We start from the raw sequence: 17252 nt of genomic DNA, 5'->3' as shown, positions 1-17252 counted from the left end.
CTGTCTTCCATGTCTTACTGGTTGTCTTTCAAGCTGCCACAGAGCCGAAGACAGCAGGCTCGTGATCTACCAGTACTTATGAATGGGCCCTCATCCTGTGCGCAGACCACCCCGAGGGACTGACCGGTGGGCTGCCAGAAGTTTCTCTTCTTCCCCCATATCTGAACTTGAGCTGCCAATGCTGTGCCAGTGCAGCCCAGAAGTCTCTCAGTGTCTGGGCATGGGAGCTGCCCAAAGAGAGCCACCTGAGGACAGGGAACAGCCTGACTTCCACGGGAAGGCAGCCCTCCTGCATTCAGGGACTCCTGTCAGTGGTTACCTACCGCCACTGCATGTTCTCGACCTGTCTGCCTTTCATCTTCCTCCATGCTCTTTCGGCAACTCTGGCAGACCCACAGAGGCATCTCGCCTAGGAGATTCTTGACGAGCTTTGGCATGAAGTCAGGGGGCAGCTTCTCACCCTGCAACACCAGTCCATTTTGAGAAGGGCCTTCTTCCCAGCCTTTGCGTTCCCGGTGACACAGCAGGCAGCAAGTCTGCACAGGCTGGCTGGAGGCGGGGGGGACCTGTCCAACAGACAGAAACAGGGTTTCCCAGGAGGGGAAAGGCTCTCCTTCAAAATAATGGTAACAATGTTAGGAATGCCACTTATTACGTGCCAGGTACTGGGTTAGGCACTTTATAGACATAATTAAAATTTAGTCCTTGTAACAGCTCTGCAAATGAGGTGTTCTTATTCCCATTTTTTAAGATGAAGAAACAGATTTCAAGAAGTTAAATGAGTTGCCCAAGGTTATAAAGCTAGCGAGTGGTTGAACCCTAGTGAGTCTGACTCCAAAGCTCAAGCTCAAATGTCCTAATTCTCTGACATCCCCAAATCTTAAAGGTTAAAGGCCCTTCCTTCTCTGGCATGGCTGGGAGTAGCTACAATTCTTGGGCTGCCTGTGCAGCCCAGGGACCAATGCCCATCTGGAAGGAAATAATGCTTTTAGTCAATGGACAGTTTAGGAGAATGTGTGGGTTTTCTGAAGAATTGCACAATTCCCTTAGGATCTCAGCAACATTTTGGAGGAGGTGTTTGTACAGCTAGTCAGAAAGTATTAACTCAATGGAAAATTGTGTCAGAGGGAAGGTAAGGCTTTGGTTGGTACTCCTGAGAGGTAGTGAGTATGGTGAAAACAATCTGGGCTTTGAAATCAAACAGGCATTCTAATCCCTGCCTGAACACATACTGGCTGGGTGACCTTGAGCAAGTTATTTAACTTCTCTGGGCTCCAATTCCTACCTACCTTGCAGAGTTGTTGTAAGGATCATCACTGCGTAGCATGTAAAGTGTCTATCCTGTGTATGCCCATAACATAGGCCCAATACAGTCATTATTTGGACTTTTTTGTTTTCCTTCTATGACAAACTTGACTTAGAAATGTAAGGCCGGGCGCGGTGGCTCATGCCTGTAATTCCAGCACTTTGGGAGGTCGAGGCGGGTGGATCATGAGGTCAGGAGATGGAGACCATCCTGGCTAACACAGTGAAACCCCGTCTCCACTAAAAAATACAAAAAAATTAGCCGGGCATGGTGGCGAATGCCTGTAGACCCAGCTACTCGGGAGGCTGGGGCAGGAGAATGGCATGAACCCAGGAGGTGGGGCTTGCAGTGAGCCAAGATCACGCAACTGCACTCCAGCCTGGGCAATAGAGCGAGACTCCATCTCAAAAAAAAAAAAGAAAAATAAATATAAGTCTATAGGTTTGCTTTCACACTGAGGGGTCCTGACTGGGAGACTGATTGCATTTAATGCCTCCAATTAATAGCTTCCTATATCCTGCAACTTTGTATCTACCCCCACTCTGACACTGGGCTTGGCTATGTCACTTTGGCCAATGGGATGTTAGCAAACAGGCTGCCAGCCATAAACTTGAAAAGTGTGTATGCATTTCCACTTGTTTCCATGCATGGCTGGGCTTGCCCGCTCCTGTACCTCTGCCATGGCCTGAGAGCGAGACGAGGCCAGCTGCTGGAGGGATGTGAGAGACTTGTGGAGAAAGCGAAGCCTTCCCAGCTGATTGGCCAGCTGATCAGAGAAACATGAGTGAGCCCAGCTGAGAGCAGACTCGTGAGAGACAGAAAGTGGTATTGTTTTAAACCACTAGGTTTTGGAGGTGGTTTGTTATGCAATGGTAGTTAACTGACGTACCTTCCAAACTTACTCAACAGTAGGTAACATGTGTCTGCAGAGGCCTACAGGAATAATAAGGGTATCACCCTCATCCTACCAATAAGATAATGCCATCATTTTTCTCCCATGAAATTACTTTCTCATAATGAGTTCACATCAGGGTATCCTTAAACCTGTAATGTTACCATTACACTGACTTGGGTCCCTGGTTTCTCAAAAAAGAAAAGAACCAAACAATAGTACCAGAAGCATAATGAAACATTTCGGGAAGTACAAGGAACTTAGACAGAAATTTTACATGTGGAACTCACAAAAGGTACAGCCTAAATCAGTCTCTGCCTAGGGAACATTTCAATGAGCAAGACAGTTGTTTAATGGCAACTGCAGGAGTAGAAGGTTGATAGAGAAGGATGGTATTCAGAGAAATTAAGGCAAAGAAGAAACTTTCCATAGCTACGAAGTGCCACAGTAACTCTAGATAGAGTCCCTTTTCCTGCCATGATGATGACCACAAGGTGAGCACCAGGACATATACTTTTACTACAAGTTTCATTTCATTTGCATGCTAGGTTCGAAAGCCAGTACATATAATTGAAATCTTGTATAGTTATTCTTGAAAAAAAATTTTTTTTTTTTTTTGAGACGGAGTCTCGCTCTGTTGCCCAGGCTGGAGTGCAGTGGCACGATCTTGGCTCAGCTCACTGCAAGCTCCGTCTCCCAGGTTCACGCCATTCTCCTGCCTCAGACTCCTGAGTGGCTGGGACTACAGGCGCCCGCCACCACGCCCAGCTAATTTTTTGTACTTTTAGTGGAGACAGGGTTTCACCGTGTTAGCCAGGATGGTCTCGATCTCCTGACCTCGTGATCCACCCGCCTCGGCCTCCCAAAGTGCTGGGATTACAGGCGTGAGCCACCGCGCCTGGCCTGAAATTCTTTATATGGCATATAAAGCACAATATACAGTCATCCCTTAGTACTCATGGGGGATCAGTTCCAGGACACCCCACAGATACCGAAATCTGCAGATGCTCAAATCTCTGACATAAAATGGTGTCATATTTGTATATAACCGATGCACATACTCCCACAATCTCCGGATTACTTATAATATTTAATACAATGTAAATGCTATGTAAATAGCTGCTATACCGTATTGTTTAGGGAATAATGACAAGGCAAAAAGTCTACACATGTTCAGTATAGACACAACCATCCTTTTTTTTTTTCCTTGAATATTTTCTATCCACAATTGGTTGAATCCACAGATGTGGAGGAATGACTGTATATGGTTTTGTAGTTGTAATCAATAATTCAAATGTATAATAAAACGTATGATACGTGTGTTTTCTGTTTTTAAAAGCAAATACACAATTCTTATAAATTAAGTGTGTAATTAATGTGACTGCATTTAGTGCCAAAGTACTTGTGGAAGGCACTGGGGCGCAGTGGAAACAACACTGGCTTTGGCATTAATCCTGACCTCCATCACTTACCAGCTGTATGATGCTGAGCTAGTTCTACTTACCCTCTGTTTGCTCATCTGTAAAATGGGATTAAGTTTCAATTTGTAGGGTCAGCTGTGAGAAATAAATGTGATAAAGCACCTAGTCCACTGCTAGGCACATAGATGTTGCTCAACACATGGTATTAATCATTAACACCACAGGAACAATAGGAAACAATAAATGGTCACTGTATTTTACACGAACATGAGTCTCTCATATATGATGAATCTAAGCTGACTTGTTAGAAATCTTAATCTCTCCCCTCAACCCCATAAAGTCATTCCCTAAGTTCCCAAAATAATCTCTGCCTTTTTCTATGTCATGCTTTTGCTAAAGGGGATCCCTTGCTTAAAACCCACTTTCTTCTCATGTTTACCAATGAGTAGCTGAGACGAAAGGCCCAATTTAAGTCCAACCTCCGCCAGGCTTTCTCCTACAGAGTCCCTCTTGTAATTCACTTCTCCTCTCCCATCTCCTCCTAGTACACTGTGCCTTGGTTATAGTAGTTGTGCCTTCTATTTAATTTATTTACCTGTATCTTCTGTCCCTTCTACAAGAGGCAGGTGCCAGGTCTGATTCCTGTCTGGATCCCTCATGGAGCAGTACAGGGCCTGGCTTGAGGCATGGGCTCAGCTGGGCATGTGGTAGAGAACTCAGATTTGCTAGGTGTCCCCATGGCAATGCAGCTGTCAGGCAGTCCAATGAGACACTGCTTGAAATTACTGCTTCCTACAGAGAAAGGCCCATCTGTCCACCTGACCTCCAGAATGGTTCCAATCTTAACTGCGTTAGAGTAAAAGACTGCATTCTTTAGGGATTATGAGATGCCCCCAGTTAACCAAAATAATGTGACTCTCCCTAGAGCCAAAATGGTACACAAAATAAATGAGATTAGCCATCACTGGAAGTGACCTTACAGGACAGGTTGTCTTCCCAGTTAAAGCAAGAAACACAGGGCCTGAAAAGCTAATTAAGCTCTAATTGAAGCCACCCACAGGACTGAGTGACGATACCACCCATGCTGCATAAAGCTACCCACAGGATTAAGTCACATTAGAGATACAAAGCACTTAGCTCAAGGGATCCAGGCAGTAGGCACTCAATCTATTATCTAAGCCCCTTGGCTGTTCTGTTCTAAGTCTACATTGAAGATTAGTTTATCCACTGTCCTCTCAGAGTTTGGTACACTTGAGTCCTCCTTTCAGGCCCAGGCAGTTTGAGAAGGCCACTCCTAAAGCTGATGTCTTAACTCTAGGCCCTGGTGCCTGCCCCTGGGTATGATGCGCCTTGTGGAACTGGGAACTTTTTTCTGCTATTTTCATCTCTGCTTTAATTGCTAGAGGGCGATAAGGATCCCAAGCCCTAGAGATGTTATATTTAGTCAGTAATGTCACTGGTTCCTTCAAATTTTTGCTTTGGCAGAGAACAGCTCTTGGTTCAGAGTTCCCTTTGACTGTGATCTGCTGCCATTTTCCAAATTCTGGCATTCATGAACCTTATGCCCTGAAAAGCCAGTCAACCCAGACTTTCAATCAGCTGCTCCCAAGCTGTATGTTTAGCACCTGGCACAGTATTCCTACACAAAGAACATGATCAGCAAATGTTCATCGAATGAATGAAAACTCCAACCATTTTTCTTCATCACAAAGGCTGATGGAACTGATTCTTGAATCCAGCAGCCTGTTGTTCCTGCTCACCTCAGTTTAAATTTCAGAGACTCTGAGGATGCAGCTCTAACCTTAGGCAAAAGATGAGGGAAGAAAAATTCTGGGGGTTCTACTGATTTTGGATCTCCTCAAAAAAGTTCCAAGATAATTTTTCTTCACTCTAAGCAAAACCAGAATCTCTGGAGAGTGTGAGATTACTCACAGGAGATCCATGCTGTAGCATGCACTGCCCCAGAGCAGTGACGGGGCCAAGTGAGCTCTAGATACACTCCAGGGCCTAAGGGGCTGGCATCTGTAGCCATTAAAATCATTATCTCTGCTCCCTTACCAGATCAGGCCCAAGACTTTTTTGCCTTGACCTGAGAAGCATTAAGTTAGGGCATTCTGCTTTTTCCTGGATAAAAGAGAGATAAAATCAAAGGAAGAGGAAGCCACTTTTTTTCATGGAACACCATTTTTTAACTGAAAGAATGACTTACTATTTAGACTTGGGAATTGGCAGACATTTTCTCAAAAAAATGAACAATGAATAAAATTAGCCTGTCACTTCAAGGAAAACAACTGATGGTATTTATGATGATATAAAATGCAAGCTTTCAAGTGAAAATTAGAATTCTGAAACTTTTGTCCACCACTATGAGTTTCACAGCTTCCAAATACTTGAAGACTTTTCTGATGAAATTGGTGGTGATATTAACAAATGTTATCTTTTGGTACTGTAAAATGAAATGGAAAACATTTGGAAGATCTGCAAAATCCAGTGAGCCTATTTTCCAAATGACCAAAGCATGATGGATTCAAAGCACTGGTTTGACCAATAGATTTTAGTGTAAACGAGTATGAAGACTTCACTGCTAAGGGCTCAAATTCAATACTGGAAATTATCTGGCAAGGCTACTGAAACACTCCTCTCTTTTTCACTTACATATTTGTGTGAGGTTGGATTTTTTTTTTCATATACTTCAACCAAAACAATGTATTGCAACAGACTGAATACAGAAGCATATATGAGAAGCCAGCTTTAGTCTATTAAGCCAGATGAAAAGTAATTTGCAAAAATGAAAAGAAGACCATTCTTCTAATTTTTTTTTTTAAAGATGAAATCTCGCTCTGTCACCCAGGCTGGAGTGCAGTGTTATGATCTCAGCTCACTGCAACCACCACCTCCTGGGTTCAAGCGATTCTCCTGCCTCAGCCTCCCAAGTGGCTAGGATTACAGGCGCCCGCCAATATGCCTGGCTAATTTTTTTTTGAGACGGAGCCTCGCTCTGTCGCCCAGGCTGGAGTGCAGTGGCGTGATCTCCGCTCACTGCAAGCTCCGCCTCCTGGGTTCACGCCATTCTCCTGCCTCAGCCTCCCAAGTAGCTGGGACTACAGGTGCCTGCCACTATGCCCCGCTAATTTTTTGTATTTTTTAGTAGAGATGGGGTTTCACTGTGTTAGCCAGGATGGTCTCGATCTCCTGACCTTGTGATCTGCCCGCCTCAGCCTTCCAGAGTGCTGGGATTACAGGCGTGAGCCACCGCGCCCGGCCCGCCTTGCTAATTTTTGTATTTTCAGTAGAGACAGGGTTTCACCATGTTGGCCATGCTGGTCTCGAACTCCTGACCTCAAGTGATCCGCCTGCCTCAGCCTCTCAAAGTGCTGGCATTACAGGCATGAGCCACCACGCCTGGCCATTCTCCTAATTTTGTTTTGGAATATATAGTTTTCATTAAAAATTGTTATGTTAACATGATAGCTTCAACTGTCTTTCTTAAGTGAATTAGTGACAAAATATTTTAAAACTTTCTCAGCTTTAATATTTAATTTGGTAAATATCAATAGATATAAACAACATAAACAAAGGCTCAAAGGCCGGGCACGGTGGCTCAAGCCTGTAATCCCAGCACTTTGGGAGGCCGAGACAGGCGGATCACGAGGTCAGGAGATCGAGACCATCCTGGCTAACATGGTGAAACCCCGTCTCTACTAAAAAAATACAAAAAACTAGCCAGGCGTGGTGGCAGGGGCCTGTAGTCCCAGCTACTCGGGAGGCTGAGGCAGGAGAATGGTGTAAACCCGGGAGGCGGAGTTTGCAGTGAGCGGAGATCCGGCCACTGCACTCCAGCCTGGGCGACAGAGCAAGACTCCTCTCAAAAAAAAAAAAAAAAAAAAAAAAGGCTCTTTGGGTTCCTCAATCATTTTTAGGAATATATAAGGGTCTCCTGAGGTTGGAGGATTGCTCAAGCCCAAGTGACAGACGTTACAGTGAGCCAAGACTGCACCACTGTACTTCAAACTGGGTAACAGTGAGAGCCTGTCTCAAAAAAAAAAAAAAAGCTCTTTGGGGGCATGACTTAATTTTCTAGCTTGGCCTTTCTATCCCCAACTTAGGAATAACCCATTGCCAGACCAGACAGCTGTCAAGGACTACTCTGAAGCTGGATTGAATTTCCAGTACTCAGCTTGGCCTCATTCATCCCATGGATTCTTTTTCATCTCCAGGGTTTGTGTATGTTTGTACAGGATTTCCCCAAGACACATGCTGTATCTAACCAGCTGCCCTGCAACAGATCCCAAATTCTATTTTGAAATGGCCCACTGGAGCACTCTACTCTCGAGGCACCCAACTCCAAGAGCCTCTCTGTCACAAAGGCAGGCAGAGGACAACACCAGCAGCTAAAATTCCCTTTCAGAAGCAGAGAAAATGATCAACCCTCAGCCTAGAAAAACTCATTGTCATAGTTAACATCACTCACTCTTCCATTCACCCATTCATTCCCTCATTCAACATTCTCAGAGTCCGTATCTCCTGCCAATTGTGCTAAGTGCTGGGAAACATCTATCCTTGACAATTCCTATTCATTCCCTAAGATTCTGGTCAAAGGTCAATGAAGCTTTTGCTGGTCAAGCTAAGCACAACTGATTCTATTTAGTACAGCATCATCAAAATGTGCCATAGATGTATTCTGTCTGTTCCTAAATTCCTGGTAGAATGTAAGCTCTCTGGGGGCAGGGTGTGGACCTTGGTCATTTAAGTATGCCTAGGAACCTAACTTGGCTTGGGTCTGGCACATTGCAGGCATTCACTGAATAAACAAACGAAAGCTTAAAGCCCATCTGGCTCATGTCTCAGCTTTTTAACACAAAGGCAGAATGTAAAACAGAGTCAAACCAGTGCATTTCCCAACATGCTATAAGTCACTCTGAGCCACTGATGAGAGGGCAATCAGTGAGAAGAATCTCAGACCATTCTAATGCTGACAATCAGAGCTGCAGTTAATTCTTAAGAGAGCTGACACAACCCTACCTCAGTGCCCTGGAGCTGTTACCCAAACTTCCATGCAGGCTGTGGGCTCAGGCCTTTCCAGGAGGTAGAACAGCTGTTTCACACTGTAAGACTAGTCAGGGGAGAATCCTTTCTGGTTGTACAAGCTCGGTTGGGAGTGAGTCTCTCTGATCCTAGTGACCTTAACCCTAAAACTTTCTCAGTTTTAATATCCCCACAAGGCTAGCTCATCTGCTGAACTGCCTCCTGGGTGCAATCAGCCACAAGGAGGGCCAAAGCTGCAGATTTACCTGAATCCTCAGGTCAAACTGCCACTCTGCTACTGTAACCCCAGCACACGTTACTCATGGAGGAGGAAGAGCATGAACTTTGGGGATGAGACACAGTTGTGAGTTCAAATCCCAATTGTTGTTTTCAATATGATCTTGGAATATTACTCAATTTCTTTGAGCCTCAATTTCCTCATTTATGAAATGGGAATAAAACCATATTTTACAGAGTTGTGAGGACAGAAGGAAATAAATTATGTAAAGTACCTGGCCTGGGCCTGGCACAAAGTAGGTGCTCAATACCCGTTAGTTTCTTTCCTCTTCTGCCCTGGAAGAAATGACAGGGAAACTTACTAAGTGAGACTTGCCCAAACCAAATTTATTTCTTGAAGCAAAGGACAGAAGGACTAGACAAGTGACTTCGAGGCCTCTTTGAACCCCCAGCTCCTTGTTTTCTGGCTATAACTTCCTAATAAAACCTTCAGTGTTTGCAGTTCCATCAGCCCCTTCTTTCTGCCTTAGTTTCCCTACATCATTTTTCACAGTAGATAGATCTACTTGTAGCTACTACATGTGCTAAGCATGCTAAGAATGGGGGAGGGGGAATAATAAAGGGAGCTAAGGGCCTCTGGTGGAGAATGAAGGGGAGATGGACGGCAGCATGTTGGCAGGCTGCGCAACCATGCAGCTGCTGTGCTGGGAGCCACCCAGAGTTTGAAGGACGAAGGCAGGCTCACAGGCACAGAACTGAAGGCACAAACACAGGGCCCTTCCCAAGACATAGCATGCCTCTCCTCAGTCCTTCTCTGTTTCTGCACATCCTGCCAAGAAGGACCAAATACATAAAGTAGTCACACCTTCACATATGCTGTTCCTTCTGCCTTTTTCTTCTCTTTTTTTTTTTAGGCTCGATCTGGGTGTTACATCCTCTTAAGTCCATAGGAAGAATGAACTTGGCTTTGCTCTGGGATACCCTAACACTTTTTTGTTTAAAAACATATCTCTAGAATAGAGCTTATCAAATATATTCTACTGGTTGAAATCTGTCCTTTCCACAATACTGTGAGCTTTTCAAGGGCAGAGCCTGTCCCCTACAAGTCACTGTATTGCAGTCATTCAGCAGAGGCTGTAGCACAGAGCAGGCACAGGTCAGTGTTTGGATACACAATGGAAGATTAGCAGTTGGCAAATATCATTAATAGATCAGAACTGGGGGAAGGTTTTTGGTTCTGTTTTAAACTAAGGTTGTTTCTATTCTTGCTTATGGAAAAGCTCCTCCCTGGGAAGCCCATTGTTTGAATATCCTAGGTCTCCTCAAAAATCTCCCTGGCACCCTCGATTCAGCAGCTCCCAGACCCAGCCACACGTCAGAGTCACTTGGGGACAATTCAACAATAGACACCTGGGATCCAGACCTGGAGACTGATTCTGTAAGTCTGAGATAGGGTCCAGCAAAGCACAGGGGATCTGATAATTATTAGGTTGGGGCAAGGGAGAGGTGGAATCAAGCAATCACAGCTGTCTCTCCCACTGAGAATTAGTTCTTCACATGCTATCAGAGAATGTATTGAAGCACATCACGTTCTCTTTCCTGCTTAAAACTTTTCATTGATTCCTCACTACCTACAGGATAAAGCCCAAACCTCTTGGTGTGGTTTTCAAGAACCCTGCTAGCCCTTCCAGCCAGATCTCTCCTGACTCTCCAAATGAGTGGTGCTCACCCTGGGTCTTTGTACAAGTTCCTTCCTTCGTTTGGACTATTTTCTCCCACCTTGTTCTCTGGAGAACCTTGAAGACTCAGCTCTGAGAAGCATTCTCTGACCCATCTTCCTCTAGGTTACGTCTTGGGCAACCCCGACACCAAATATCTACAATACTCGGAGCTGCCACTCGTGTTAAGCACACAGCACTTCTTGGACCCTAACATTAACCTTGTAAGACTGGATTGTCTTGTTTTTTCTTTTGAGACTGAGTCTCACTCTGTCGCCCAGGCTGGAGTGCAGTGGCACGATCTCGGCTTGCTGCAAGCTCCGCCTCCCAGGTTCACGCCATTCTCCTGCCTCAGCCTCCCAAGTAGCTGGAACTACAGGCGCCCGTCACCATGCCCGGCTAATTTTTTTGTATTTTTAGTAGAGACGGGGTTTCACTGTGTTAGCCAGGATGGTCTCCATCTCCTGACCTCGTGATCTGCCCACCTCAGCCTCCCAAAGTGCTGGGAATACAGGCGTGAGCCACGACGCCTGGCCTGGATTGTCATTTTATACATAAGAAAACAAACCAAGAGGCTGAAACACTTCCAAAGGCCACTTAATAGGGTCCAGGATGGCCGGGCACGGTGGCTCACACCTGTAACCCCAGCACTTTGGGAAGCCGAGCCAGATGGATCACAAGGTCAGGAGATCGAGACCACAGTGAAACCCCGTCTCTACTAAAAATACAAAAAATTAGCTGGGAGCGGTGGCGGGCGCCTGTAGTCCCAGCTACTCAGGAGGCTGAGGCAGGAGAATGGTGTGAACCCGGGAGGCGGAGCTTGCAGTGAGCCAAGATCGCACCACTGTGCTCCAGCCTGGGCGACAGAGTGAGACTCCATCTCACAAAAGAAAAAAAAAGAAAAAAAAAAAGTGTCCAGGATTTGAACTTTTATTTAGAGGAAGCCGATGTTATATCTCCTTCTAGCATCACTGCAATTACTATACACACGATCTCTACACTATGAGCCCCTTGTGGGAAGGGACTATGTCTGATTCACTTCTGCATGTGTAGCTAGCCCAGGCCTGGCACAGAGCTGGGATCGGTTAATATTTGCACAATAAATGCCATATGAGATAAGACTGGGCATCACAGCATGCGAATGGCTAAATGACTGCCAACCTGGCCCAGTTTGGGGGCAGATAAGAACGAAGTGGTAGAATCCTCACTTACTAGAATTTAGTTGAACAGCCAGGCATTGAGGATATAAGGACCACAGGACCACACACAGTATATACCCCCCAAATAAATTAAAACATAGACCCTGCTCTAAAAACTTCTAGATGAGGTAAGTAAAGGTGTTAGGATCATCTATCTGATATCAGAAATTAAAATTTAAAACTCAGCTGGGTGCAGTGGCATGCACATGTAGTCCCAGCTATTTGGGAGGCTTAAGGAGAAGTATCACTTGAGTCCAGGAGTTTGAGGATAGCCTGAGCAACATAGCAAGATCCTATCTCTAAATAAAAAAAAATAAAATAAAATCCTAAGTCGGTAAGTCTGCATTTTCAAAGGTCTTTTGACATTTTTACTGAGTGAGTCTCTACTGGCTTACAAAGAAGAACCAGAGGTGGCAGGGATCCCCTCAGTACCATTTCCTCCTACTGACAATGGAAGCTGTGCAGGCTGGGCAGGCAGTGATTCCAAGGGGGAGGTCCCCAAAGATAGGAACTGTCTTATCCATCTGTGCACCCCAAATAAAGGTCCTGGCACAGAGGTTGTTTTGATATCTGCTGAGTTAATTAAACATAATGAGATGGTTTTATTAAAGATACTGACTAATCATCTGCTCCAATTTCTTGAGGGAGCAGTGGGAGAATCAGATCTCTAGAGACCCTTTAAACTAGACTGGGCAAAGGCCCAGAGGACGATGTGGAGGGGAACAAGAGGTGGACAAGGGTAGGATGAGCTCACCTCTCCTCACCAACTGCTGGTTTACATCCTAGCAAGTCTCCTGGGGGCTTACTGAGTGTACCTGGATTACAAACTGAGTGGTCCAAGAGAGACGAAAGACAGCTAGCAGAGCTAATAGGCCAGAACACTCAGGCTTTGTATGACCACCTGGCACAGCTCCTGCCACCTCTCTTAGGTGAGGCGCCTCTATGTACTAGCTGCTACATAGGTTGCTTCTCTTGTGAAGTATTATTTATTTATTTTTTTTAAGGAGAAGGCGATGGGGTTTCCCTCTGTCCCCCAGGCTGGGGTAGAGTGGCGTGCACTTGAAGTCCTGGGTAACTTGAACTCCTGGGTTCAAGCAATCCTCCCGCCTCAGCATCCCAAGTAGCTGACATTAGAGGTATGCACCCATGCCCAGCTAAGTTTTGATTTCATTTTTTTTGTAGAACCAGAGAACTCACTATGTCACCAAGGCTGGTCTCAAACTTCTGGCCTCAAGGGATCCTCCTGCCTCAGCCTCCCAAAGTACTGGGATTACAGGCGTGAGCCACCAAGGCCTCTTGTGAAGTTCTTGATGGGGTCAGAGAGAAGCAACTTGCAGAGTCACAAAGCTAGGAGGCTAAGCTGGGAATTCAATCCAAGTCTCTAAACACTACTCCCCACTGCCTCCTATAATTGCTTTTTCAGTTGTTCCTTGTTTGTTTGTTTTTTCCTTTGCTAATAAGGTAGTAACTGTTTCAGTCTTCTTGTGCTGTAAACAAGGATTTGGGTTGTTAGGAAACAGATCAATGTGGTTTAGTGCCCTGAAACAATTGAAAGTTAAGCCGTTTGGGATCCCAATTAAACTCAAGGTCCTGCTTTAAAATTGTACAGGTTATGCAAATGAGTGAAGGGGCCTGGAAAGAACCAGAAGAGGCCTAAGGAGCACAGGCTGTCTAAAAGGGCCAAATGCTACTCAGAGACTACCGATTACTGCCTTGTGGATAAGTGGACCCAGCATCACCATATCTTTAGTTTAAAAAGAGCCCCAAATCCAAATGTGTGGGAAACCTTCTGATCTTTAAAATATGGTCTCAAATGAAAATACAAACAGAAACAAAACAATGTGTGAGCTGGGGCATTCCAACAAGCCTGTGGACTGGGAGTGGTCCTATTTGCCACCTTGGGATTCAGTTTGGTATATGACACTGAGTTTCATCTTCCTTATCCACTCTGTATATGTAAGACAGGGCTATGAGCGGCAGTGAGAGCCAGAGAACCTCAACAAAGACACGCTTGCAGGCAGAGCAATGACTGAATCCTACCTTTCTACTAGGTGCTTTGCACCAGGGCACAAAAGCCTGCTTCCAGACCCCACCCCTGGTCAAAGTGGGGCATCATCAGAACCGAATTTACCAGTTTGTTTCCCTTCTTTGGGGCTGTAGTTTAAAAAAAAAAAAAAAAAAAGACTTGTTAAAAATCCCCCAAACTACCTAACAGTCCTCTTCTTTTCTTTTGTCTGACACCTATAGATGGAGTCATTTGGGCAAATGTTTAGTTGCTCTGAGTTTCTGTTTCTTCATCTGAAAAATGGGGTAATAATATTTATATCCTCTAGTTTGTTGATCAACATTTATTAACCACCAGGCACAGGGGTACAATGGTGACTGACATGGCTCCTGAACTCACAGAGTTCACAAATAAAACCAGATAATCAAATCAATGGTCAATTCATCATATGTGTGGCAAATGCTGCGGAGAAATACAGTGGAGGGGGGAAGATTATAAGTAAGGTATGTAAAGTGCCCGGCACAAATAAATGAATCAGTAGGTCAGGCAGTGGAGTAGGTAAGAACATGGTAGGAAACTAGATGTCAAAGCAATTGATGAAGCTTAGAGCTCTTGGCAAAGTTGTATCCTCAATAAAAACTGAATGGTTGAGCCATCATCCAAGCTTTCTGGCATCTCTATGTGGCAGAGACCCTAAAGTATTCTATGGTCTGCTGAATGAGAAGAAGAGAAGACAACAGCTTCCTGACTCTCCCTTCTCCCACTCTCCCTTTTTGGGTAACAGCACTCCCAGGGGGGTCCCAGAGTAGGCTGGTGGGGGAAGCAGCCTCAGGGTTGGAAGCTAGACCCAGTAGGGGTCGGGGGTCCCACCTGGGGAGTCTCCTATGGAAGCAGTGTCAGCCTAGGATAGGAGATGGGGACGGGGATGAAGGTGGAGCTTCTGACACTCAATAAGTGGTGACATTTTCATTAATTAAAAACCTTATTGTGATCTGAGACACAAGGAAATCAGCATGAAAACTGGGTTACAATAAGCACGGGTTCTGGACTGATTCATTTTCTCTCTCATTCACCTAGTTATTTTTACTCTGTGTTAGCAAGGCCCTGGGCGAGGCGTGGAGGATCAGAGATAGATGGCATAGCCTGTGTCCCTGTGGAGTTCACAGCCCAGGGCAGGCAACAGACATATCAACAGAACGTTTCATCACAGAAAGGGGAGTGCTACCAGAGGGAGGCACAGAGGGCTGTGGGCACAGAGAGGGCACCTGACGCAACTGGGGAGGTCAGGGGAGGCTTTGTAGGAAGGTACCCCAAATGGCAACCCCACTCACATGCACAATTCCAGAGATTCTACTAGAAGGCTGTCAAGAGCCATGCCTTCTGGCTGCACCAGCCTCCCAGAGTCCCCTGCTGCCCGATGCAGTGTCTGCAGAGCCAAACGCATCTTCCGCCACGCCTCATCCTCATCCGGCGCCGCATCCGACCCTCCAAGACTCCTGCAGGAGCCTGCCTTCCTGGGCAGGCTCAGCCAAAAGACCAACTCAAAACTCTTTTGTCAGAGCAAGCTTAGGGAGAGCCACCCAGCCCCGAGTGCCACAACCCTCCCAGAGCAACCGTGGCCCATGTCACCGCCGCCTCTCAGTGAACACTGGCAGGGTACCTCCCATTATCTCCTTTGCTCAAAAGAAAGTGACCTTCCTCCAGGTGGCAAGCTGGAAGCTTTGGAGAATCCTCCTACTGTTCACTCTCAGCAGGAATCTCCAAACCCGGGATCTCAGGGTCGGGGCGGGCTGCCTTGCGGGGCAGGGGAAGGGAGAAAGGGCAGGTTCTGCTGGGTTTCCACCTCCGTGCAGAAACCCCACCAAAAACTCTTCCGGGCAGCCTGGCTGTCTGCTCCGACTGCTCTGCTGGGTATGGCGAGGAGGTGCCAGGAGACACAGCTGCTGAGGGGGCCGCGGTTGCAGGCGGTGCAGGGGACGGAGTGGAGCCGTTCCCGAGGGGAGAGGGAAGAGGCTGCAGCCGTCCAGTCCCAGAGCCCCGAGATGGCCTGTGGCTGAGGGAGCAGGTGGGCCCAGGGGGAGGTGGCGGGCCGAGAGAGAAGCTGCGGCCTCGGGATCACAGCCCAGTCCCAGTGTGGGTGTACGGCCAGACGTTAGTCTCTGCTCCAGCCCGGAGGCGGCGGGGAGAGGGGAGCAGCTTCAGCCTAGTCGCAGGAGCGCGGACCGAGCCTCGGCTTTGGGGAGAGGGGTCCAGCCTCCATTCCCGCCCCGGGGGAGAAAGCTTCGGCGCCGGACCCAGGGGAAGGCTGCTGCCCCAGCCGCGGCAGGATGGCCCATCCCCAACCCCGCCCCACTCCCGCTCCCGCTCGGGGGAGGTGAAAGCGCCCGGGCTGCCGAAGTCGCCTCGCTCGCTCCTACCTGCGGGCCGGGCACCAGGTTGGGTTCGTCGTCCTCCCTGGGGCCGTCGCGATCGGGCTCCGCCGGTGCCTCTGGGGGGCCTGCACCCGCTCCCGCCTCCAGGCTTGGCGGCGGCGGGGGCTCGGGCGCCTGGGGCTTCTGCGGCCCCGCGGCCCGAGCCCGCTCGCGCCTGCCCGCGCCGCCGCTCGGCCTGCTCCGCCTCCGAGTCATGCTGCCGCTCGCGCCGCTCCCTCGCTCCACACGCCGCGCCGCCGCCGCCGCCGCCGCTACCGCTCCCCTCACAGGACAACAGCCAATATGGCGGCGCCCGGCTCCCCTCTCCGCCTGCTGCCAGCAGGTCAGAGGGCACGCGGAGTCCGCGCCGCCGCACTAGCCCCCGAGGCCGCCTGCGCCATTTTGAATAAGGTCACCACCCGAAGTTCCGTGGGAGAAAAGCCTGGTGGGGAGACGCCCTTCCCCCCTACGCGGGACGGAAAGGATGCTACCTGCTGGAGGAACGCGTGTAACGCGGTGGTAATCGCGGTGCACCACCCTAGCACTTAATAATTGCCGGTTAAATGGATGAGTGAATTAATTTCTATAGTGTTACAATACTTTCACACCCGTCGTCTGACTCCTTCCAACAGCACAGCAAGGCAGATGCGGATCATTCCCATTTTGCAGGGGAGAAATATTGAGGCAACATAAAAGCTTGCAAAAGTCTGCTGTATATCATTTTGTTGGAACTGCTGGGCTCGTGGACGGCCTGAGTTGAAAGGGACGGTCTTTATTTGCAACATATGGTCTACTGGGAGTCCAGCGTTCTGTGCTTGGGGCATGGGACTCAGACCCGACTCCTTGTTCCAGAGTCTGATGGAGAAGGTAGACATGTAGGTACATAGTTACAACCGGTGTGATAACGATGAGACGACTAGGTGTTTCCAAAAAAAATAGTATATGCAGGAGAAGATTTTGGAGTGATACACAAAGGAGAATTTTTAAAGCTTAATAATTATGTATTTAATTTTTAAAAATGGGATTTCCCCCCTCTTT

General features: G+C 47.3%; 1 protein-coding gene across 27 annotated transcripts in view; it reads right to left on the bottom strand.

Annotated features, from left to right (window-relative positions):
• The window catches only part of FAM193B (family with sequence similarity 193 member B), a 36028-nt gene extending 19468 nt beyond the window's left edge, over positions 1 to 16560 (bottom strand). For 2 of the 27 annotated variants that reach the window (XM_031935455.1, XM_031935456.1), the window contains exons 1-3: positions 15135 to 16359; positions 9157 to 9217; positions 324 to 566 (exon numbers count right to left, since the gene is read on the bottom strand). Coding sequence is in view for 25 of the 27 variants with exons in the window: in XM_023185027.3 (XP_023040795.1) it covers positions 324 to 566; positions 16221 to 16430 (453 nt within the window). In the remaining 2 variants the exon portion in view is untranslated. Of the gene's footprint in view, positions 1 to 323; positions 567 to 4214; positions 4412 to 9156; positions 9218 to 13838; positions 13953 to 15134 lie in introns of all 27 variants that reach the window. The other 25 variants (XM_023185029.3, XM_023185030.3, XM_023185031.3 and 22 more) reach the window with 23 other exon arrangements.
• Positions 16561 to 17252: the final 692 nt, after the last annotated feature.

The sequence above is a fragment of the Piliocolobus tephrosceles genome, chromosome 4 (genome assembly GCF_002776525.5).
Source record: "Piliocolobus tephrosceles isolate RC106 chromosome 4, ASM277652v3, whole genome shotgun sequence".
Lineage (NCBI taxonomy): Eukaryota > Metazoa > Chordata > Mammalia > Primates > Cercopithecidae > Piliocolobus > Piliocolobus tephrosceles.
This window is presented reverse-complemented; position numbering and strand designations above follow the sequence as displayed.